At 39.3% G+C, this 25467-nt stretch overlaps 1 protein-coding gene across 1 annotated transcript; it reads right to left on the bottom strand.

Moving 5' to 3' along the window:
* Positions 1-2750: 2750 nt before the first annotated feature.
* On the bottom strand, positions 2751-24378 carry THOC1 (THO complex 1; the record flags this gene model as incomplete). The annotated part of the gene is made up of 21 exons (XM_010082217.1): positions 2751-3046; positions 4263-4341; positions 5828-5975; positions 6201-6284; positions 10621-10686; positions 11587-11682; positions 12115-12138; positions 13005-13075; positions 13652-13702; positions 13862-13928; positions 15835-15935; positions 17240-17371; positions 18545-18653; positions 19269-19342; positions 19834-19916; positions 20210-20305; positions 20851-20899; positions 22164-22282; positions 23347-23413; positions 24139-24199; positions 24305-24378. Coding segments are annotated over 21 exons (1947 nt in total), but the record flags the coding sequence as incomplete, so codon positions are not given.
* Positions 24379-25467: the final 1089 nt, after the last annotated feature.

Raw genomic sequence — 25467 nt, 5'->3', positions numbered from 1 at the left:
ATACATAAGTCTAATATAGTGGCTGTAAAATGGGGTTTTGCTTATTTACAGAAACTTCTGTTCATTCCCCACAGGAGTACAGCAGCTGTATGCTAGTGGGAGGCTACAGTAAAAAAAAGTGTTACAGTGTTGGCCACAGCTGGAAAAGCAATAGGCCATCACCAGCCCTCAGCATCTGTGTGGTGTGTCCCAGTCCCTTCTGGGAGAGCCAGGCCACGTTCATATGAAATACCTTCAGCTGTGTCTTCGTTAACAGTGACCATGTGGCAAGTTTAACTGTGTCTCACTTGCTCAGAAATGACTCTTTTACCCTCCCCTGGGGACACTGGCTTCAGCTGTGGTTCTTCTGCCTTACAACAGGTGTTGCTGGTTATTGCATTGTTGCCATCACAGCTTCCCCTGGCCTAAGGGTGTAGTTTTAAAAAGCTGGATGACACTTAAAGGCAAGTTCTACCCACTAAGGAAGCCCCAGTGCAGTACTGGCTGTGGTCCCATGTACCCCACAGAAATAGCACATACGCCTCTGTTTTAAAAAGCTTGTTCTGTCTGATCTTGCAAAGAAAAGAGACAGTGCCTGTGCCTGGTTGCTGCTTTGTGGAACTATGTCCTCCCTGGCTGGTCCTATGATCAATGTTTCCATGCCTAAAGCTCCTACTGGCACTTGAAAAAAGCCTTTTCTTTTGAACAATTGTATAACCCTACACCTGTGAAATAATTGATCTCATTACTGGTCAAAAATGGGAAAAAAAGGTTGACTGTTTTTCCTTCCCAGAAAGTATTCTGCCTCATATTTCTGCTACTCTTGCTTTTTCCTAATTTTGAGATGTGTGCATTTAGCACATCTGACTACATGTTGTCTCACCAAGACAAGATACACTTAATGCATGGGAAGCTGAAACCCCCCTTAGGAGAAGGAGCAGTTACTACAATGGGCACAAGCCCACCATTGCCTGTTCTAGTGGAGTTCCTTCGAGGTCTGTCAAACCCTTTAGTTATGCCTTGGGGCTGGGAGCATGAATCGGTGACAGGGATCCCCACCGTCAGTGGCTGCCCAGGAGGGTCTCACTTCAAGCCTGTGTGTTTGAGGCCAGAGCAGTGCAGTCAGTTTGATAAGGTCATACTTGTGGAGCATGAATCGGTGACAGGGATCCCCACCGTCAGTGGCTGCCCAGGAGGGTCTCACTTCAAGCCTGTGTGTTTGAGGGCCAGAGCAGTGCAGTCAGTTTGATGAGGTCATACTTGTCAGATGATGCCATACTTGTCAGATGATGCAGAACTCCATGCACAAAATGACACAATACAACACTGCTGCTGGGTTGGAGAAAGGGATCGAAGCTAAACCCGGGGGACAGCTCAGTGCCTAAGTCTCTTGCATTGAACATGAGCACTGAGATCATGGTTCATGCCTGACGCATCAGGAATGTAACTCCCTGGACCTGGCCTCCTTCAGTCACCTTCGCTGTGCCCATCCTCATCCCCAGCTTTCCCAGTATTAAGGCAGCAGGGAAGCCCCCTTCAAGAGCCGTTAGCAATCCCCACACACCTCAGTTCCCACTGTGCTCAGTTGAAAGCGTTGTACCTGCAGTGGGAGGCAAGACTTGGGCTGTATTATTTCCCACAACTGTCCCCTACATCAGTCCATACCGACTTCCACTGAAGCACCCAATAATCAAATTCCTGCTACAGTTAAGTAAGTCCAAAGAGGGGAGCAGGCAGGAACAGGCCTCCAAGCTGGTACCTAACCATGCTGGAGAGTCACAGGTATGATTTAATAACTGAAACTGTACTCTGCAGAAAAAAGTTGTGTGATAACATAGTTTTCCAAACACTCAGCAATTAGAGAGATTTCACTGAATGGCACAAATTCTACAGAAGAAAAACAGCCACAAAACAAGCTGTAGCTAGCTATACCACAAGAACAGTTTGCTTTTTGAGGGAAAACAGATCCAGCTACACGCAACAGCTTGTAACCATCAATAGCCATATTATTAGACTGAAACTAGTCACTTTGCAGTGAACAGGGGACAAAAAATTTACTTTGTTTATCATGAGTCAGGGGAGTTTCTACATAGCCAAACATTTGCAGAGACTGAAGTTAATAATTACTAATAAAAACACATGGAAAAACCCCTGATTATGGACTGTCAACATAACTGCCAGAGAGAAGCAGTTCTTCATTTTTAGAGCAGACTGACCGCAGCACCCCTCCAGGGACACCGGTTCTTCACTGGAAGCGAATACTAGGACTTGTATCTCCATCACAGCCCTATTACTTTCTCAAAATTGAATCACTTGCAAACAGGTACGGTCTTCCCCACCACCCCAAGTGAGGATTTAGAAGTCCTTCACACCTACTCATGCTCTGAGAAACCCCAGAGAGACAGCAGGCAGTTAAAGAGACTATCGCCCGCTCTGCCCAACAGGAGCAACCCGAGTTCTGCTGCCACCAAACCCTCCGGCTGCAGTCCACACAGAAAGCTGCCTTCAGTCTCCATCCTCCCTTCTATGTTTCCGCTATCCAAGATGAAGCTTCTTATTTCTGGATCAGGATGACTAATCCTTTTCTCTGAAAGTCTGTACAACTGAACAATACTATTAAAAAGTTCTCTCATTTATTGAACATAAAATACCTATTAAAAAATCTGTTACCTAGCAACCATAGGAACAATTAACAAAAATGACAACAGACACAACTAACAATGACAACAACCACCACCAAAACCAAACAGCGACTTAGCACCTGAAGTGAGTTAGCTGCTGCTTTCGGTGTCATTGGTTAGGCTTTCCGCAAGGTCACTTAACCCAGCCTTGTTCAGCGCCATAATCAGATTCTCAGGGGTTGCATGTGCACCCTCCTGATCCTGCCAGGCAACCAGCAGCTGCTTAGCTCTCATCTTCACGTCTTCACTGTCTGACTCGATCTGCCGTATATCAGCATCCTTCATTTCCAAGTAGGGCGCCAAGGCCTTCCACTGCTCCCCGAGCCTGTTAGCAAATGACTCAATTTGTTCACCTGTCATGGCTTTGTCCCGTTGTGCCTCTGGACCTGGGGGGTGGGGAGGAAAAAAAGAATCACAGTCAGATACAGGGAATGTCTCCAGATACTGCACATGAATCTTCCCTGATCTGCCCCATTTTAAATCCCCTGTTTATTTACTAACAGACTGACTTACGCCTTTCCTTCAGTTGTGAAAACCTATGGCCCATGATAAAGAAAATCTTGGGGTTTATGTTATCTCCTGTTTGACTGAGAGAGAACTGCTAAAGCCTTAAATACATCAGAACTGCCTCTTCCAAATGAAAACAAGGATTTTGACAGGCAGCCTGCAACTATCAATACATGAGTCAACTATAATATTAAAATACAGAGTGATCTTTAACATTTAATTGTCTTTTGGACTGATTTTAGTCACTTTACTCAGAGTTAACCCAGGTAAAGAAGTTAGCCTCCCTTTTACTGAGTTACTAAAGCCTCATCTTCCCATTAGCAGCAGGACTGTGAATAGTGAGAACAGGACAGTAACTTTAATATCCCATCTGCCCGTGCCGGATCCAAGAGCCAGCATCCAGAGATACAACACGCAGGGGAGAAGGTGCTGTGAGATGAAGGCGTGAATGAGGATGGAAGGCGGCAGATTCCCAGGCAGAGGAGACAGGGAAGGACACTCAGGAGCACAGCATACCAAGGTTACAGGCAAGAGACAAAAATGGACGGACTGGTTCATGGGGAGGAATGAACAAGAGACGTCTGTCAGGATGCTCTTCTCACAGAGCAGCTTTTGCCTTTGAGATATTTTAAATGAAGAGGAAGTAAAAATCTCAGAGTTGGAATATTTCCATTTCTGAAAGTCCCATAACTACCCACCCCTGCAGGGGTTAGAGGGAGGCAGAAAGAACAGGAAAGCGGGGCGAAGAACACTGGGGTAGGTTTTTGCACAGCAATACTGACATTTTAGCTACAAACACGCTGCCAATGCTGTAAACATACATCACACAGCAGAGAAGGTGGAAGAGGCTCCTAATGAAAGTGCTAATCCAACTTCAACAGGCTGGATGCTTTCAGCAGGGCAGGCCACAAGATGGAGAGGTTGCTACTGGCACCCTGTGTCCTGAAAAAGCCGCACTTTCTGGTACAAATGCGGGTTCAAGTCAGAAGCACTGGGGTAACCAGGACTTGTGACCCTCAGCAGAAACTTAAAACACAGCTTCTACAATACATAGCAAGACAGAAACTGAAGAGACTGAGAACATGCAAATCTTACTTTCATTGTTTTCCTTTAATAAAGCATCATTATCTTCCTCATCTTCATCTTCACCTGTTTTTATTTCTTCAGAAGGAGGCTACAATGAGAGAACTAAACATCACTGGATGAATTTTGTCTTTAAACCGAAATTTTAAAGCTGTCTGATGGCCCCTGGAATGTGTGTTAGAATGGAAAACCTGGCATGATACCACATGAAAATTAACCATCCCCTCCAACTCAAAAAACACCAGTCTCCAAAACACTGCCTCCACAACACCAGTAACAACCATTCTAATAAAACACAGTATTAACTAAAAAACCTAATGAAAGTATCCACTGAGTTCACAGGATTCTTTCCTCTTCACAGCAACAACTAAGAATTACATACCTAGTTTTATCACTTTAAAAAAGAAAAAACAAAACTAAACTTTCAGTGAGACCATGACTGATGAACATTTTTTAAAAATTCTTCTTCTTCACTAATTTTATTCCTCACTCTGGTATTCCTCAAAGTTTTCTGTACTTTCAAACTTCTTAAAGGTGGCAAACAAATACACAAACAACAAACTTTTCACTCTCTGATTTAGATACTCATCAGCCAAGATGAACAAAATGCATCTTTTCCTACCTTTCAATCACTGGCCTTATCTACTTATTTTACTTCTTTCTTTCTTTCCATATTATTTGGTACATGACAGTAGCACCATCAGGAATATGGCATAAAGTGATACCTTAATATATGAAACACTTTCCCCAGTATTCTTTCTAGAATTGCTATTAGCATCTAGTTAACTGTAATGGCTGAACAAACAAAAAAGACAAATATTACAATCCAACCTTTACACCTCAGTAGTTTCGCATTACAGACAAGAAAGACCTCAAATATGGAAGCATGTGTTCGTTTCTGTAAGAAATTGCTGGGCTTTGTTTTAACTCAGAGGTTTAGAAAATGCTCCCTTCCCCAACTGTTAGTCTCTCTTATCCTTGTGTATAAAGTGACATGAAAGACCCCTCCCGTGCATCAGATTTGTACTGTTGAACACGCAAAGGGTCAGTGCCTTAAATTTACAGCTCCACAAGGTCTATTTTTCTTTACATATTTTTAAAGTCAAAGAGCTTCTAGAAGAGCTCTGGTACCACTTAGCACGGTATCTTCAGCTGCACACCCTGCCCCCTTCACTGCCATCCCAGTACCACAGCTATTGGTATTCATGAGCCCTAACACCAGCTTATACCTTCAATAGGAGTGGTTTGCACTGCAACACGGAACTCAAGTAGCTGGGTACAAATATATTCCTGTCTATCAACACAGGAAAAAAACTTGGGATTGCCACAGCTATTTGTTCCCAGAAGACAAGGCTGAGTTCAGCAGTTACCTGGTTAGTCAATGTTATTCACAGTTTAGTGTTACTGGGATCTTCATCAACTAGACCATTTTTACATGTAATTTTGACTTTACAAGCTTTTTCCCCCCCGTGTTTTTTTTGCCCCCTCTCCCTCACCACGTACCAAATGGACTGCAGAGAGACAAGCAGGAAGTCAACTCAATTCAGCATTTATTATTATAGCATAATATTACTTACAGGCAGCTCCTTGGCTAATTTGATTACCATGTTTTCTAGATATTCAGGTAAACTCTTGAATTGTTGGTTTGTTGGCTGGAAGAAGTGGGGACTTCTACGTGCTAGAAGTCTCAATGCTCTCCAGCCATAGTTAGAATTGTTCACTGCCCTATAATAAAATAAAAGCTTGGTTGGTAACAGCCTGGCATCTATAAAAGCACAGAAAAAGATATGAGGCACTTACTACGTAATATAACTCTGTCCAAACTTATAATTTTTTTGTACATTACTGGCGTCCTGCACAGATATTAGTAATGCAGAGGACAGTCTGTTTTCATTAACAATCCAAACATGAAAAAGATAAAAATAAAGTGAAACACAAAGACTGACATACTTATACTTATTTTCAACCATGTTTTCAGGATCGGCTTGTTCAATAGCTTCCTCAAAAAATTCCTCCAACGTTGGCATATATTCCCTAAAAAATAAAATAAGGAGCTTAACAATTTACTCTAAAATAGCTGGTTTTAGTTCTTTCATACACATCTCTAGCTTATCCATTGAAGAAAAAAATCCCCAAACCCACCACACTCAAATTTAACAATTGCAACTAAGCAGAGATTCTGTTTGATACATATTGTTGTAAAATTATTTGCTGCATTATTATTTGAGCAACCTGGTCTAGTGGGAGGTGTCCCTGCCCATGGCAGGGGGGATGAAACTAGACGATTTTTAAAGGTCCCTTCCAAACCAAACTATTCTGATTCTACAAACACTGAAGCATAGCAGTAGTACCTAGCACTGCCTATTATATGTATTTAAGCCTTCTGCTATACCAAAAGGTGACACAAACATCTATCACTAGCATTTGGTGAAAAAGGATCTACAGGAGGCAAGACAAGAATTCTGGAAATGAGACTTTCATAAAAATACGAGTAACAACTGACTGGCTGCGTTAGAAACATGCTGCCACTCACACAGCTCACAAGTGCTCGGGAGTCTAAAATGGTTGTTAGCTTTGCGCAATTTGACAGGACAGGATAAACAAAACATGGCCTCTCTACCCCCTCCCCCCCCATTTCAATTTCATCTGCTGCCAGAGAAAGCTAGAGTACTATTACTCCCCAATTTATTTACCATCACTACTTTTAGAGACAGAAAAATATTAGGCACCTTAATAATGTACTCAATGATCCCATCTTAGTGGCTCCCCAACCTGCTCAAACATGTTCATTTCACCCCCCTATGGTGACCTCTGTACCTTCTGCTGAAGGCACTTCAGTTAAAGTACATTCAGTACAGGTCCAAAGTCTACAGGCATCAGGAGAAACTGATTTATCCAAAGTGGACTGAAAAGCATCTGAACTCCCAGGCTCAGAGATGCGATTAGCAGCAGGAAGCCCAGCTGGAGGCCTGTCACTAGCATATGCCAGGGCTCGATACTGGGGACAGTACTACTCAGCACCTTCATTACTGACCTACTGACAATGGGATAGAGTGCACCTGCTGCAAGATTGCAGACAACATAAAACTGGGAGGAGTGGTTGACAGACCAGAAGGACCTCAACAGACTGGAGGAACGGGCTGACAAGAACCTCATGGAGTTCACGAAAGGGAAATGCCAAGTCCTGCCTCTGGGGAGGAACAACTCCAGGCACCAGCACAGGCTGAGGACTGACTGGCTGGAGAGCAGCTTTGCAGAAAAGGTCTCGGTGGACAACACCATGAATATGAGCCAGCAATGCACCCTTCTGGCAAAGAAGGCCAGTGGCATCCTGGGCTGCATTAGGAAGAGAGTTGCCAACAGGTCAAGGGAAATGATCCTCCTTCTGTTCAGAACTGGCAAAACACATTGGGAATGCTGGGTCAGTTCTGGGCAGCACAAGAGACACAGGTCCATGCAAAAGGCTGTGCATGGACAGGAGCATCTGACATTCAAAGAAAGGCCAAGGGAGCTAGGACTGTTTACCCTGTAGAAGAAAGGGCTCAGGGTCAGTAAATACCTGACAGACAGTAAAGGAGAAAGAGCCAGACTTGATCCTACTCAATGAAAGTACAAGCAGCAGCTGGCACAAATTGAAATACAGGAAATTCCAGTTAAGCATCAGAAAAAAAACCCCCAACTTTCCTGTGAGGGTGATCTAACACCGGAACAGGTTGCCCAGAAAGGCTGTGGTGCTTCCACTCTTGGAGAGACATTCAAAACCCAACCAGAGAAGGTCCTAGGCAACTTGTTCTAGTTGACCCTGCCTTAAGCAAGGGGGTAGACTAGGTGATCTCTAGAAGTCCCTTCCAACCTCAGCTCTTCTGTGATTTAAAGGACAAGATTTGTGGTTCATACAGGACATATTAAAAAGGTGACTGATGTTTCTGTTCTTAAAACAGCTAGCAATTGCTTCTGTAAGATATTGTTGTGGTTTTAAACCCTGGCTGGCAGCAAAACACCACACAGCCACTTGCACTCGCTCACCCTCCCCCCTCTGGGGGATGGGGGAGAGAATTAAAGGGGTAAAGGGAAAAGAGACTCGTGGAGAACAATTTAATAACCATACAATAAAATTGAAAAAGAATAATAATAATATATGCAAATTTACAAATGAGTAATTGACAGTAAACTGCTCACAATCCAATGACCAAGGCTCAGCCTGTTCCTGGATAAAAATCCAATAGCAGGGAGAGTCCTGAAACTACAATCCCAGAAAAGAGCCAGAGCATCCAAGAGACCAAGAGCTGAAAGAGAGAACAAGAGACCCCAAGAGAGGGACAAACCAGAGACAGCGTGCACTTCAGGACAGACCTTCCTCTATATAACGGCCATAACATTCATGATACGGGATATACAACTGGCCAATTTGTGTCTCAATCCTAAACCTAAGATCAAATTCTGGGCTCGTGATTTGGTCTGTGCTCCCTCCCAGCATCTCCTGCACCTGCAGACACTGGCACAGAGAAGCTGAAAAGTCACTGACTGTCCTGGCAACAACTATAAACATCAGTATGGTATCAGCCTTCTCCTCAGCACAATTCCAAGAAGAGCCTCTTACTAGCTACTGTGAAGAAACTTAACTCCATCCCAGCCAAAACCAGGACAGATATTCAAACCACATAAGGAACCATGACCTAAAAAAACAACAGAAATAATATTCATGATGATCAGGACAATTTTCTGCTTTGAAGACTACAAGCAAGAAATACAGATTACTAAGAGCTGTAGGTTACTGTGAGCCAAGATTATCAGTGGTGCAAAGCAAGCTCATAAGGATCTGAATTTCTCCGACCTAATGTTTGACATAGACATCTGCTTCTACACAGGAACCTAGTGATCAGTCAGGGAGGTGTGGGGGAAGCACACTGGTCTATAAATTCACTTCAGTTTTGTTTTGAAAAACATGTTTTCCCTAGGAAAGGACTGCCCCATGCATGTTCAAGCATAGTAATATCACTGACTACTGGAACCAAAGCCAGCATCTTGCAAACCCATCTGATACACCTCCAGGGACAGAGATGTTCAAGGCCAGGCTAGATGAGGCTTTGAGCAACCTGGTCTAGTGGAAGGTGTCCCTGCCCATGGCAGGGGGGTTGGAACTAGATGGTCTTTAAGGTCCTTTCCAACCTAAACCATTCTATGACTCTATGATTCTATTCTATGACCTGAATCCTGCTGTATTTGGCACTATGCAAAAACTTAAAAGCCAGATTTTATCCCAAGAACAGCTATCCAAAAAAAAACCAGGTAAGGAAGTATTACCCCGTTTGAATGAAGACACGAGGAACCAAAGCAGAAAGTTACAGTCACTTGACCACATTCAGCCACAAAGTCTATAATAAAACTTGGAACTGAATCTAGATCCCCCACGATCTTCACTTCACTGTTTACCAAAACATGCACTTTCTTCGTTTATCTTCATTTGTTTAGTTTTGCCTTTATTTTTTTTTTTTTTAATAAGTCGTCCCAAATACCATCATGCACAGGGAATCAAAAGCTTTGGTTCCAAACACAACTCCACCTTTAGCCCTTGGCCTAGTTAACGCAAGTATCCTGTCAGAGGCCTTCCTGCACATCCCACTCTCACAAGACAGGAAGGCACTTCCTTTGCAGAGCTCTCAACTTCTGGAAAAGCAATTCCTCCACTCAGGACATCTGCACAGGTAGGACCTCTTCCCCAGGCATTCAGCCTTTAGAGCCATAAAGTTCTCTTTGGGAACTGTCCCACTCCTTTTCCAAATTTTCATACTAGGTACTACGTCTGCACAAAAAGGGTTTACACTATCTTTAACAAATAGAAAGTTATGCAGCAAAGTACCTTTTCAGTATTTCCTACAATTGTGTGAGCAGAAGGGATAACCAATAATTGTATTTTTCTACAACTGCACCACTAGTAGATCCGGTATGCACTGAAACAATGCCTGCCAGCCATTCTCCTCTTATCTAGTATTGTTCAAAGCATACGTCTGCTTGAAAATCATAGCCAAATAGCATGCTAACTTCATTAGAGTCCGACTTGGCAATCTTCCTTTATTATATAAGGTACTTAATTATACAATCACGCTCTACAAAATGGGAGTTTCCATCTGTTTTTTAGCTTAGATTTTACTTTAAGCACTGAAAATTACTGACACCATAAGCACTAGTGAACTGTAAGAAGACTTCAAGACAAAGATTCATACTTCCAACTTCTCTCAAGGCACACAGTGAAATGGCATACCATATAAGATCATCATTCCTGATGCCAATTTTGTAATAATTGTAATTTTGTGTGTAATTAGAGTGTTGAAAGTGAGCTTTAGACAATGATGTACTATTTTTTACATACCTGCTCTCAGATTTACAAGCTTCCATGTTATCAGGACACAAATTCCAAAGGCGGGTCAGTTCCTCACTGAAAAGAGAAGCGTAAACACTTATTGAACTCCACATTCGTCCACATTACATGTTCCATCATTCAAAGACAGACACACGAGACAACACTACAGAAGTTCTCACCCCCAGAGCCTTTATGATAAAGCATACCATACAAACTTTGTGATGCATACGTATTAGGAATTACAAGAAGTTACAGAAATCTTATCTGATGTTGCAAATTAGGAAAATTATGTATTAAATTTCTGTTATAATCTCTTGCTGATCTGTGGTCAGAAACAGTAACGAACTCTCTCTTTCCAAACTAGGTATGGTCAGGCCATTTTGTTTTGACAAATGAAATAATTTATCACTTTCTTTTTCAGAAGGAACATTTTGCTAAACACTCAGTACAAGGTCTTGAAGCTCAAGACAAGCTCAAAATTTACACAACTAGGTCGGGTGAAGTGTTACAATGAAAAGACTATCACTTCTCCTAAAAAAGAAGTGGAAAAATGCAGCACTTAGTATCATGGAAAATATGGCACTTTTGTTGGAGAGGACATATCAAGAAGAATTCTTTTCCCCAGGGATAAAATACCAATGGGTGTTATTTTAAAACTCACGCAGAAGACAAAAATATAAAAACTGATACAAGTACAAACCACTTATTTTCAGCCAGTAATTTACAGACTTTTATTTAAAAGGGATCTACAGGAGACAACAAGGAAAGGAAGCCTACTCCAAGTTTTAAATGAACTGACATATCCTTAGGCTGTTTTTTCGATGGAAGTTCCGAAGTGAGGAAGTTTGAAAATAACTGACTAGAAAAAAACAGCGGCGAAAAAACCCAACAAACCACAACAAAACCCCAAAAACCAACTAACCAACCAAACCCCAGAAACCCTGTAATAATTAAAAAAAAAAAATTCCAACATACTTCCCCATAAGGATTTTTTTGTTTGGTCCTTTCCCTAAGAAGTCCTCTGGAGCTGGCCTCTTTCTCGTAGGCCTCATTGGCTTAGAATCAGGAGGTCTAAAGAAAAAAAGATGCTCTTTAGTATCAAACCAGTAATATTAAAACAAACATTTCAGAGCCAATATTTAGAAGAATTAGGATCTTTAGAGAATATTTAGAAGCCATTACACTTAAGACGGTGCCTAGTTAAATCATAATGGAAGTATTCAGAAGGAGTAGAAGGGAGGGGGGAAGAGAAGAGAGAAGATAAAGTATAAGAATTTGCCCCACACCAAAATTAGTTCACTCACAAATGTACAGCTGTATTAGAATCCCAATACAGAAAAAGAAGCAAAACACATTTATGCCAGCAGCACATACTAAGTATGATCTACCCTGCTGCTGGGATCATCTGCTTTATGACTGCAAGTTTTCTTTCCCCAGGTGCACCTGATTTAAGGGGATCAGAGAATGGAGATCCCAGACCACTGAGTTTAGGGCAAGACCTACCCAAGCTGAAACTCTGGCTGAGATCTAAAGAAGGAGACAGAACATTTATGAAAGTCAAATTTCATTATTTTCTTTTTTTCCCCCCGTCCCAAAATAGCAATTTCTCTTTTCTCACAGACTCCCCCTCCCTTTTGTGCAAACAGCTGAAGTCATGAAGAGGTGGCTCCACCTGATCTCTCCATAAAAAGAAAACTGCAAAGAGATAACGACTCAAATGCTCCTTACCACAAAGAGGCTATGGTCTGTGTGTAGAACGTATAAGGATGGAAGAAGAATGTTTGGTCACCACCTCAGCATAGTCAAGTAGACGTCTGGAGTCAAAGTTCAAGTTTTTCCACTAGTTAGTAACTAGTTACACAGGAAACCTTTCAATGGTGACAGCCACCTAATCGTATTTTCCTTTCAGGTGATCAGTCACCACCATGTGGCAAACTTAGTAAGGTATGTAAAAGGAGAACTGTTACACAAAACTCCAGGTATGCTGCCCCATCAAAGCCCTAACACCAAAGGCTTTGTTAGAGGAAATCCAAAGCAGCACATGGAAAAGACAGGCACTAACTTCGACCTAGGGTCTGCTGAAGGCAGGAGGGGAGACAACTTGCTCCAGTCTCCTCAGACACTGGATTCTTGGTAATAAGGGAACAAAACACTGCTATGACACAGTGAGGAATGCTTTCCTGAGACCTTGCACATGCATAACCACCTCTTCACTGACACAAGACTTTTGGCAGAAATCTAAGAGCCTTCTGCACACACAGAAGGGACATTCAATTATGTAAATCTCAAAGTTACGTGAATCATTAACATTCATATATACCGTGGGGATATATTCTGAAGTTGAACCATCATTTTGAACAAGCAGCAGCAAGCTTCTACTTCATAATATTTACCTTTCCTTCACAAAGCTTGGGCAGCCCTCATTTTTCCATGAGTTCCAGTTTTCTTCAGTATTTAATATATGCTGGAGAAACATTATTGCACATTATTAGGGTCATAATCACCTTCAGAGTTAATGCCACAGTTTTTTAATGAGCTATTACAATTAAAAGGAAAATTCTGTTACTTTGTATTTCAGCCACTATTTCGAAGGTCACCAGTATAAGCTTAGGCAGGTGGTTTAGTTTATTTAAAAACAGTGTATCTCCAATAACTGTGGGAAAGGCTTTATTTCTCCTTCTCTAAACAAGAAAATAGATGCAAGAAAAAAGGAAAGCAAGAAAACAATATTTTTTTTTTTTTACACAGCACTCCTCTCTGCAAAGACTTTAAATTTTTTTTTCCAGTAACTGATGTCTCCTATATGTACACATGCACATATATGCACATTTCCATTTCTCCTCAGAAGGAAGAAAAGCACATTAACAAAAATACAGGAAAAACGTGACTACAACATAAAAGACACTACAAGACCTTGTTTGCTGAGATGAGATAAAAGCTCCCTCAGATGTTACATCTGTGTTCCAAAAGCTAGTTTAAACCCATACTGCTTTTTTACACTCTAAACAGACTTTGTTCAGACAGGCACGAAAGTACCTACCTCTACCATTTTCGAAAATCTTTCCCCATCTGGAGGATTTTCTGAAAGAAGCTGTGATAGGGAGGGAGAAAAAAAAAACACACAACTTTTTGCATTATGTTTCTAGCAGAATATGTAGTTGGGAAAAAACAAAGAAAATGGTGTCTGATACAACATTACACTATAAATATTTTTCCATGTAATTTTTATAGAAGTATCTACTGTACCAACCTGGTAAACCGCTTTTGTAGTATCTTCAATCCAAAGAGACTGTTCATCTGTTAGAACATAGTTTGAACTGGAATTGAAAAAAAAAACACCAAAACCAAAGAAACAATTAAAAAAGTGTAATTAAATCAGCTCACTTTTTTTTTTTTAATTTGAAGAGTTTACTACACATCAAAATAGTGCTGAGGACACATAATTTACATTACGTACTTTCTGAGGGGTGCTAGAGGGGATCTGAAGAAAGGATTTTGAATGTACTCTGGTCTGGTCCCATGGACAGGTCACTTACTAGTTTGTGGAGTTAATTAGATGTGCTAGTAGAATATGCTTTCAGGTTTAGCTTCATCCAATAGGAAGTCTATTTGCATGATTCAAAATCACACCTTGATGTTGGACATCAAGCACTGGACAGCAAGTAAGCACAATGAAAAGACTTACTGCAAAAAAAACCCCCTCTCCTAACCCCAGCTAAAGCACTCCTGTAGACAAATCATAGTAAAAGAAACAATCTACCAGCTGTATACAGAAGACAGATCTTGAATACCTCATAACATGAATTATATATAGCATAACCTGATGTCATTAAACAAGTTGCTTGGTATATCTAGAATTATAATGAAATCAGTAAGTAGAAGTGAAAATAAAAGAACATAGAAACAAATATAACATGTCTCACTTCATTCCCAAGCAGAGACCAGAACTTTTAAAATCACATTAAAAAAAATCAGATGAGAATCTTATTTTTGTTTTTCACTGCCTCAAGAACCACCCATTGGAAGCATAACTATTAACATTTCATTTACAGTGTTCAAAAGCAATATAACACAAAGCAGCTTTTTATGAAGCACTAGGTACCTTAAATAGCAAATATCAACATGACTATGTCTAAGTCAATAACACAAGAAGACTTTCAGAACTAGCTTCTCCCTAGTTAATAGGATATAAAAAAGCTCACCTTTTTTAAGGAATGGAATAACCAGTATTATTTTACAACAACTGCACCAAGTGCTATACTACACCATTTGTATGTCACACCATCCTTGATGACTGATGAGTGCTTTTAAATAACATTTTAATGAACTGTCATTGAAATGACTTACTATCCCCTCTACAGGACTTAACTGCAATTCACAAGACATTAATTCCATCCTTCTCTGTCACCGCATTACTTTGGTAAATAATCTATAGAATGAGGATAACAATCATGATCTAGTTTGCAAAGTTCTTTGATATCTGTTTATAAAAAGCAATATATTGCGCGGGAAAGACATTAATCATTATGTGCACATGCAGTCAAGGGCACAGGAAATTAACAGAGAGGCAGGGCTTCTTCAGCATAACATCATAGTGCAGAGTAAGAAAACATAGGGTTTTGTTCTATCCTATTAATTTATAAAAGCAATAATAACCGTTGTTATTTCTTGCTATTTTAGACAGTATTCTGTAGCATACCAGGAAAAAACAAATAAGCAACTGAAGCCACATCACAGAGTCAATATAGATTCAAAATGATGCCACATACAAGTGGCTTGCGTTGGTCTAACAACTTGCTGCTCCCAGAGGCTCCTTCCTCCTCATGACTGGCACTCACCTTAAGCAAGCTTTAGTAGCCTCTGCTTCTCTGAGACTCCTGTCAACTCACCAATTTGGCACAAAAATAGCTTTGCAGAGATGAGCAGATTGGGTTTTTTGCTGTTTTAGTAAATTGCACAAATTTGACTAAGTTTAATGAACACTAGAGCCACTGTAAGGGAGGGCAGAGAATCACACAGAGAGAAGCAGAGGAAGGCAAGAATGAGACCTCCCCCTCTCCTGCTATAAAATGTCTTCAGCCACATCTTGCATTCACCAAGCCAAGGCTCTGTAAGTTCCACAAGAACTTTATAATGAGTAGACATAAGCTCTTTTAAAATATTTTGGTTCATCTCAAAGTTCTTAGCTCCCCATCCCCAAAACACAAAATGCTTCCACATTACCTTTTAAATTTAACCTGTCCCTTCAGATACTGAAATAGTATTAGGTACTGCAACAAGATGTGACGGCGGAAGTTACTGTCACTCAGTTGTAAATCCATCAGCTAAACAAAAACAACAAAAACAAAATTACATATATATTTTCAAGACACTAAACACGCATAAGTTAAAAAAAATCCAACAAATGTTTTCAGATAAACTCCATTGAGACTGTTTTTGCAACAAGCTGATGGTAAGTCATTACAGAACGTCTATTCAGTATCACCTATCCTTTAAGGACAGCACTTTACAAGATACTAAGATTGGTAAACTGTGATCTAGCACAACTTAGGGAAGTATCAAAATTTCTCATTAAATCAATTTATTAAAAACACAAGGAATTGCTTGTAAAAGTATTCCTAGATGTTTAACTAATTTTATACTTTCTGGATATAACAACATTCACTTTGAAGTGAACAAGAATTTGTAAAAACAAATACTCAAATATTTCGGTACCTGAACGACTGCTTGCTCCCTTTTCCTATGAACTACTGGCTGCAAGATAAGGATTCGGCTCTTCAGAAGAGTTCACTCTCATCAACACTTGCACAGTGATACACTGCTTGGTTTCTACTCTATGTGCTGCACAGCACGACAGATCATACAAAGGGAACATCTGAGGATTCTTTAAAGAAAAAGGGCTTTGACTGCTGTGTGTTAATTAAGCAACCAGTTCTGTACCTTCTCTACTACATTATTTTAAAATGGTCAATTTACCTGCTCTTCAATCCCAGAAAGAGAAAACTCATGCTGCACTGAGACTTGCTTTCTGTCATCTACTAATGTATGTATTTAAAAGTTAAAGTTACATATTATTCCAAAATGAAGACAATAATTTTAAGATTAAATTCAATAGAACATTGTATTTTTGACTTAATATTAAGAGAATTTTAAACTCTGAAAATCTTTTGCAAAGTAATTTTAAACAGGACCATTTTGAGCCAGAAAATATAGCCAGCACATCAAAGTTTCAAAAATGTAATTATAAAGGCAATAAAAAAGCAATAGATCTTAAATACTCTATTTTAACTTCCTTTTCTAAATGTAACAATACAAATCAAATTCAATAAATAAAAGTCAGCTTTATTGCAGACTCATTCCAGAAACAGAAGTCCCAGAATCATCACCTAACAAAAGGAATCCACAAAGAAAGAAAAAATAGAATAAATCTGCTTATATAAAGTGATAGAACAACGTAACAGGATACCCAGAGAAGCTGTGGCATCTCTATCTGTGGAGACATTCAAACCCAACTGGACACAGCGCTGATCAACCTGCTCTAGCTGGGAACTTTGAGAAGGGAGGTTGAACTACACAGGTTCCTTCCAACCTCAACTAGTCTATGATTCTGAGAAAAGACATCACATACCTTTTCACTAGTTAGGAACTTTGCAAAATATACATGTTCTCCTCCTGTTTTCAGTTCTTCCAGTTTTTTTCGGGAAGCTTGAGTGTCATCCAATTTGTAACTTTTGAAAACAGCCAAAACTTCTTCTGAGTACTATAAAACAAGAGTTATTTACCACATGAAAATTATACAAAAACTTTGTGGTTAATTACAGAATTACACTGGACTTAGTGCCAAGCAAGTAAAATAATTTTTAAACTTGCTAACCGCTGGTCAAAACAAGACCTATTTGCCAACAATACAGAGGGGCTCTCTAAACAACCCAAATGACTGTGAAAGTGTTATTTATCATTTCAGAACATCTAATAATCTAGAGCACTTAAAATATGCTAGGAGGAAAAACAATGGGTTGTGAACAGTGCACAATTGCTTTGTTGTTTAGATGTTATAAAGGAAAAAGTTATGATAGTGCTATATTCAAACTTAAGTTGTTCACAGAAAGAAAGGTACACAAGTGAGTTAAATTTGCACAGCTGCTCTTAAAATCAATTCAGAGCCTTAAAGCTGCAATTTTGTCTGAAAAACTTAAGCCTGGCCTTATTCAGTTTCTCTGAACCACATATGGGGTTTTTTGTGAGTATTTCTGGAAAGCTGAGAATGTACACGTCATCAACTAGATTTATATTAGAATGTCAGAGCAGATGTTACCTCTTACTACCAGAATACACAGAATGAAGATCAAAAAAAAACCAAACCAAACCACACTTCTTGCTGTTAAATAAACACTGAGTGGCAAACTGTGAAGAAACAGTAGCTTAGCAATAAATCATCCTCAGCGTTCATACTGTAGCAAAACTGAAACATCTGGTTAAAGGGGACATTCAAGTCATTACTTCTAAGAGAGCCTTGTTTCTTTAGAAACCTATTATCTTTAGGATCCCATCAGGATCAATATGACTATTCAAAAGTAAGATCTAGGACTAGGCAAAACTATTTTTCTTCCTGGGGAAAAAAAAACCACGCAGAAGCTCTGCTTTTTTCAGCTGATGAATCACAAATAAGGTACTTTTGACATTGTTTCAACATACAAAGTCTTTCTGTTAGTGACTTACACAAGTTTTATTAGTGGATTTACTATGTATCTTAATATACTGTTTACTGTCAAAGACTGACTTTAGAAAACAGCAAAACGCATTCCCTCGTGCACTATTATTTTTCAATTATATTATGAGCTGAACTGTTGCATGCGTATGCAGCCACTCTTCTACTCGTATAAATGGCTATTTTTACTCAGGCTGAACGGTTGAAAGCATGAACTTAGATTACCTTAAGAAAAGTTTTCCATGAGACCTTCTCATAGCACTGCACAGGATTTCTAAAATAATCTTGAAGTGACCAGAATTTTCTGTACAGGTTATAATCTATTGGAATGGAACTGGGGAAAAAAAAATTCAAATGGTTACAAAAATCCATATTGAAAGTGCCATATTAAAATCAAGTCTACTCAGGAATGTGCAATCCCCAAAATTAATTTTGTAAGTAAAACAGTAATTCAATAGCCAATAGAATTTCCAGATAAATCTGTAATTCATATTTTGTCCCTAAAAGAGTTTTCCCTCTGGTCTACTGTTACTTTCTCACCATAAAGGCAAAAATAGTGTAAAACTCCTAAGAACCCTATTTCTTACTATCTGGAGAATGAAGAGGAACACAGCTTTTTCTCCTAAAAGCATATACAGCAAGTATTCAGAACCCCTGAATACATCTCACCAGAACAAGGATTGTCAATATAATTGGGAAAATTGTGAAAAAGGGAGAACAACAGTGGTGCTTAGCTAGAGTATGCATCTTTTTCAAATCTGTAGATTTTCTTTCCTCTTCCAGGCATCTCCACTTAAACAGATTAAGACACTGCTAGGATGTATCTAATCTTGAGAGGACAGGACATAAGTAGAATTCTGAGTACAACATTTAAGGGTATTTCCCAAACAGCTCTTCCCATTGACTTTATAAAATTTTGTTTCAACTTTTAGAATTGCTATAAGCTCACCAACTTGTTGGTGCTTCATCATCTCCCATTTCACCTTCTTCTACATCCATTCCTTCTTCTCTCTCCTCGGTGTGCTAACATGAAAAAATAATTTAGAACTTATACAAATGCCACTACAATTTACACACAGCTTTCATGGTGTTCTTTGTTTTAAACACTCTATTATATTTTAGATCAGAAAGTTTAAGCTGGTAATTCAAAAGATCTCTAAAGCGTTATTCCAGTAAAACGCAAAAAAAATTCCTGTTTTAACACCTTATTATGCTTTCCAATGGTAGCCTGACTTCCCTTGAAAAAAGCTGCAGGGACAGCACTAACCTCCATACACTGTGGGGAAAACTTAGTGCAGTTAAGTGACAGTGCTCATCCCTCACAATCAAATCAATTTTTTTTCCCCCTCAAAGTGAGCACAGTTTAATGTACTAGGTAGCATGCATATTTCTAGAATCAGCATCTTGATCCGGAAGAGGGATAACCAAATTACAAACATACAGTTCTGAACATCATGCACAGTAGCGCATTTCTGTGCATTTCCTGCAGAATGAGTGAAAAATGACATTTTCACCTTCTGTCCTAGCGTGCTCTCATGTTCATTGGTATTGAAAACAGTGACATTTTCCAGGTTAAACTGGCTCTGCAAGTTAAGTCCTGTGAAAAACAAAGGGTCAGTCTTAGAAGTTGTGAAGTTCGTTAAGTCTGTTCGTTCAGTTAGTTGTCTATGAGACGCTGATACTAAATTCTCAGAAACAGCATTCAAAACTTGTGTTTGAAACCACAACAAATGAAAGCCACTTACAACATCAAGGGTAGAGACAAGAACTAGGATAGAACTGCAAAGTGACTTTCTCCAACTGAATTTGGTCTGCAACCACCAAACTTAAAAGATTCAGCATATTTAGATTGTTAGATGTTAAGTGTGATGAAATATAAAAAAATCTCACCTGATTTTTCTGAGAGTGGAAATAACCTAGCCAAGAACAGCTGAATTCTTCCACAGAAGACTGTGTTTTGTGACTTAGATAATCTTCTTAGGAGGTCTGAGTATTGTAAAAAGTACAGAATATTAGTATTTATCCCTCTTTTAATTTCTCATGGACTAGAATTTAAGACTTGCTAATTACATGACCTATATAGCTAATGAAAGGAAGCTAAGACTTGTAAATTTAAATGCTAGTAACTTCCTCACATCAGACACATTTTATCCAAATGCATTCTACCAATTCTCCTAACAGCTTCAACAGCAATAAAAAATACGTTCAAATCAATCCTACTCCAACACAGCCTCTGATGTGGGCCTTGTCATTGCTGAGGAATAAATCTTTCTCAGATGTTTTGCTGTAACAGCCTCCACTGATGAAGAGATTTCCCTAAGGTCAGAATGACTTTTACATTAATCACAGAATCACAGAATGTTATTAATCAGCAAGACTCATGAATATCTGCTAAGATGAGTGATCTGCCTTTTAACTTTATTACTTATTGAACACATCTGAATGTAAATCAAATTATTAGAGTCACTTTCATTTGGTGAGATAGGGAGTTCTTTAATTCTCCACCACCCCCCTGAAAAACTCCAACTCACCATTGCACATTCGTAGCAAGTAATTTTTCCCTGCAGAGTAAAATGTATTCTGAAACAGAGTAAAGGTATTTAGATCATTAAGAGGACACAAAACCTTCTTGACTGGAACTTAATTCAATCACAAGCCAGGAGTATGAGTCGTTGCTACTGTTAACTATAAATTAGAGTTTTTCCTTAAATAAGAGGCAGGTTTCACAAAAAGGCAACATAAAACAAGCAGTCCCACAAATTCCAAGACAGCATAAAACACACCATTTAAATCCAGCCTCTGTACAGAAAAACCACGTGACAATGAACTGTATGAGCAGCAGCCACTTTTTCTTCCTGGAACACACCAATTTTTTATGCTCATCGCCTTTATTTTCCATGCATTATTTAGATACATATGCAAAGAGCAATACACAAAAGATTTAGAGCATTCACAGTACTAGTAATTTGGCAGCAGTAGAAAGAAATTGAAAGGTATACTTGAATTAACGATAAAGAACAGTTTGTGAATGCATCGGGAGGGGCAGTTATCTGAAAGAGAACAACCTGAAGGAACGCCTGTGGGACATAATCCTGCTTAGGAAAACACATAGAAACCAGAATGCTTTTCAGGTGTTAACTATAGAGTAGCTGACACTTGTCGTCCCAGCAGTACTGCCAAAGAGCAAACCAAGGATAGCGAGATGCAAGATTTCTTATGATCTTGGAATAAAATGCAGGCAGCTTAGGACTTCTGCCTGAGACTCTGAATTCCCTCTTTAATCAACAGCACCTGCAGCACAAGAAGCTCAGCAGCCTATCGCAGCAGTTCTTCTGCTACAGCACCACAGCACAGTAAGAGCGTAAAACACTCACACAGGCCTCAAAACACCGATTGTTCCTCAAGAGCAGAAACATTTTAGGGCAACATATTCACCATTGCTATAGCCCTGTACCAGAAAGTGACCAAGAAGACTTATTTCCCTGCAAATTGGAGATGGAGGAATCTCCTGCAGCAATGAGGAATAAGCTTATTATTAAGTCAAGAGATAAGCTACTCATACAAATTGTGCACTGGAAGTTAAATTTCTGGTTTCTAAATGTGACAAACACTGTATACTCTAAAAAAGGAGTTAGAAATAGAACATCAATCAAAATTACACTTTCTTTTATTATTAACTTTCTGAACTCTGCTGCCCAGAGATTATTAAGCCTCAAAACAAAATGTGCTCAATGCTACTATTTTCACACAAACAGATAAAAGACAGTTAAAATCTGCTTGTAAAAATGGTTCAGGTAGACAGAAGCTTTGTCACAACTATATCACATTTTGGAAAAATACCTACCGATTTCCATGTAGCAACATTTTTCTCCACAAAAGTGAAAATTTTGTCACACTGATCCAAAGGCAAGCAATCCAGAACATCCCCCAGAAGCACAAAAGGGGTTGATGCAGTGCAGATACCTATGAGGAACAGGGAATATTTTATTCAGCAAATTTGAACTGAAATCCAATAAAGATGCATGGCAGTTGAGGGACATTGTGCTGAAAGAGAAGAAAAAAGTTCTCCTGAGTTCCTACAAATCCTGACAAAAAGCTTGGCCTAAAGCATGGACTTCCATTAAAGCTATTTCTATATATACATATATGCAGATGAGCTTTAAAAGACCTTTGAACGTGCAAAACAAATGAAGAATAACTGTTTTAAAAACTTCAAAGTCTGAAACAGTCTTTTATCTCTATGCAGCCTGCAAGCGAACTCTCTCAGACTTCTAAATCCACAGTTAGACTACACACACCCATGAAGTCTGAGAGTTTTTTCCTCAAGCAAAGCACCGCTAAAGCAGTGCTGCAAATCGTGTCTACCCACGCTCTGCAGGTTGGTAGTGTCCGTGTTGCTCATAATTATGGGACTCGTTACTCTACAGCTCATAACACAAATACGTAGTTGAGCTATACTTACTAAAACAAACAAGTTATTTGGTGTGTAATATGAACAAATAAAGGGAAGAATGCGAAAGCCTCTTCAGAAGAGATTAGCACAATGATCTCTGACACAAAAGACAGAGCAACAGATGCAAGCATACAAAAAAAAGCTGTGTACTGACAGGTCTTTACTGGGAGACAAGCACAGAATAACAATAACAGAAGTCATTTCTGGCTTTGCAAGCAACTGACAGAGAAACCTACAGATCATTTAACCTCTCTGCCTCAGTGGTCTCATCTCTGAAATTATGATAGGAGACTTCTAAGCATTTTACTGGGGTGGACAAAGATAGAAAATGCTGATTATTTGCAACCAAAACCATGCATCTTCCTCCATTAACAAAAAAAATGCTTCACCACAGAATCGTACATATAACTGAATTTAATCATACTTCACTCTTCTTGTGAAACAGACTTAATAACCACTAGAGACTATATATTATCAAAGCTAACTGCTGTAGAGGACTCATAAAAATCAACATTATTAAATTTCCCTAAATGGCCCCTAATACTGCCAACAGATTTGAGAGAAAGATGCTCACCTTCTGTGACTCCATTAATAGCAAGAGAAATAATTGTCAGGAGATTTTCACATGGAGCTTTGTTTATCTACACAGAAAGAACAGTGTTAAACTTCTCTATTCCGACCTAAATACATTTAACACAACTAAAATTCTTGTTTCTAAGTAGGCATATTTAAAACAAATATTGACATTTAACTCCACAAAATTTCAAACAATCTATTAAATCAGACCTGTCAATTAACTATATAAAGTTTCTATCAAGTGAGTAACATTTCTTGACCACTTATGGCCATTAAAGACCCTACAATACCTATTGTGTAGAGAGAGTTAGTTACCTCTGAAAATTAATATCTCACATTCAGCCTTCATTCAAGTAATACCAACAAAAACATTCTTTAACTCCTTTCATCATTCTTTTCAGCTGACAGGCAGCTTTGTTACATGCTAGTAACAGATAACTCACTCCACCCCACTCTTACAAGTATACTTGTAGAATAACGCATATTTATGAATTAGAACTTTAAGACACAGCAGACTTTCATAAGCATTACAAAGAACTGCTGGGAAAGGCGAAGTCAACACCTCCTGCTGTAGTGTGGTATCTGTAAAATACTGCCATTCTGTCCTACCTACCAATCTCCTTTAATCAGCTATATCCAATCTTAATTAGATAACTTTTACATAATTAATGTTTTCAGAAAAAAACTATTTCCCTATACTAAAGTAAGTACTGTTAAATTAATACATTAACTTGCAAGTAGAAATTTGAGCTTTAACAAGAGATAAGCTGTAGCAGTTTAAGGTACTTACTATGTCTTCTTCTACAATAACTCTAAAAGCTTGATCCAAGGTACACTTCTTTTCATTTTCACTGCAAATGCAAACATTCCGTGTCAGTTAATAACAACTATTAGGGACAAGATTACTAAAAATTATCTGAATAGGCACCTTTTAAAATCAAACGGAATTTACTTACCTCCCAGGAATCTGGTTAAATGCATTCAACAATGGCTTGATACTTTTGTTATTCAGAGCGTCTCTGGTGGATGTCTACCAAAAAGTAAAGAAATAAAAGTTACAAAACCAGTACAAAACCAGAAGGATCTCCTCCTTCCCCTGACAGTGGACAGAAGCACTAAGAAAACTATTTGCCACACACCACGTGTCAGTTTACAAAGAGAACTTTGTAAAAAGTAGGGCAAAAAACAAATTCCTATCAAAACAGGCATGTGAGCTAGTAGAGCACCACACCTCAAACCTGGGATAACAGTATTTCTAAGTAAAACACAAACACAAAGGAACGTGCTGTTGTGACTGACCCTGCATCTACAACAGTCTCCAGTCCCACACACAACTTCACCTGCCTCACACGCAGGTTATGGCAGTTCAGAACATAACTCTGTTGCAACTTAAGTTAGAACTAATGTAAAAAATATGTACTCTCTAGGTAGATAAGGATGACTTCTGTTGAGACAGTTGAGACAACATTTAAATCACTTAAGGATTGTTACCCCTGAAGATGGGAACATACATATTTTCCAGAGTTGTCAGCCAGGTTAGTGATTAGACCCAAAAGTAACCTATCCTAATCTTAATATAATTATAATACTAAAACCCACACCTCCAAGTGTCTGGACAACCCTCCCTGAATTAAGACCCCCACCTACTGAGCATGCATAGTTACCAAACACCGTGTTTTTAAACTGAAACAAGAAAAGAACTAACCAACTACAGTTAAGACGACATAAAAACTAACCAATTACGGCTAGAAGGATATGGCAAAGCAGACAGGGTTACTGTTTTGAACCATATACGTACACAACGTGACCGCAAACAGGTGTGTTAGCTTTGTGTGCTGACCACCCACACCACGCAATATCGAAATAAAAACATATCTCGGCTCTGTGTGCACACGGGCTTACTGCACACCAGCCAACAGACTCCGATTGTGAGACAACGACTCCTGCTAATAAGATGGTCTAGAAATTACCACATGCTGTAATGACACCAGTGTCACGAAGCAAGGGTCTGTGCGAATGCCTGGACCGCTTCTGTGCGAATCCCACCAACAAACTGGGAGACAAAGGGCCAGCCCCACGGCCTGGGGACAGCCCCCGCCCCGCGTGCTGGCAAGGGGAA

Source organism: Pterocles gutturalis, unplaced genomic scaffold (genome assembly GCF_000699245.1).
Source record: "Pterocles gutturalis isolate BGI_N339 unplaced genomic scaffold, ASM69924v1 scaffold19124, whole genome shotgun sequence".
NCBI classification, from domain to species: Eukaryota; Metazoa; Chordata; class Aves; order Pterocliformes; family Pteroclidae; genus Pterocles; species Pterocles gutturalis.
This window is presented reverse-complemented; position numbering and strand designations above follow the sequence as displayed.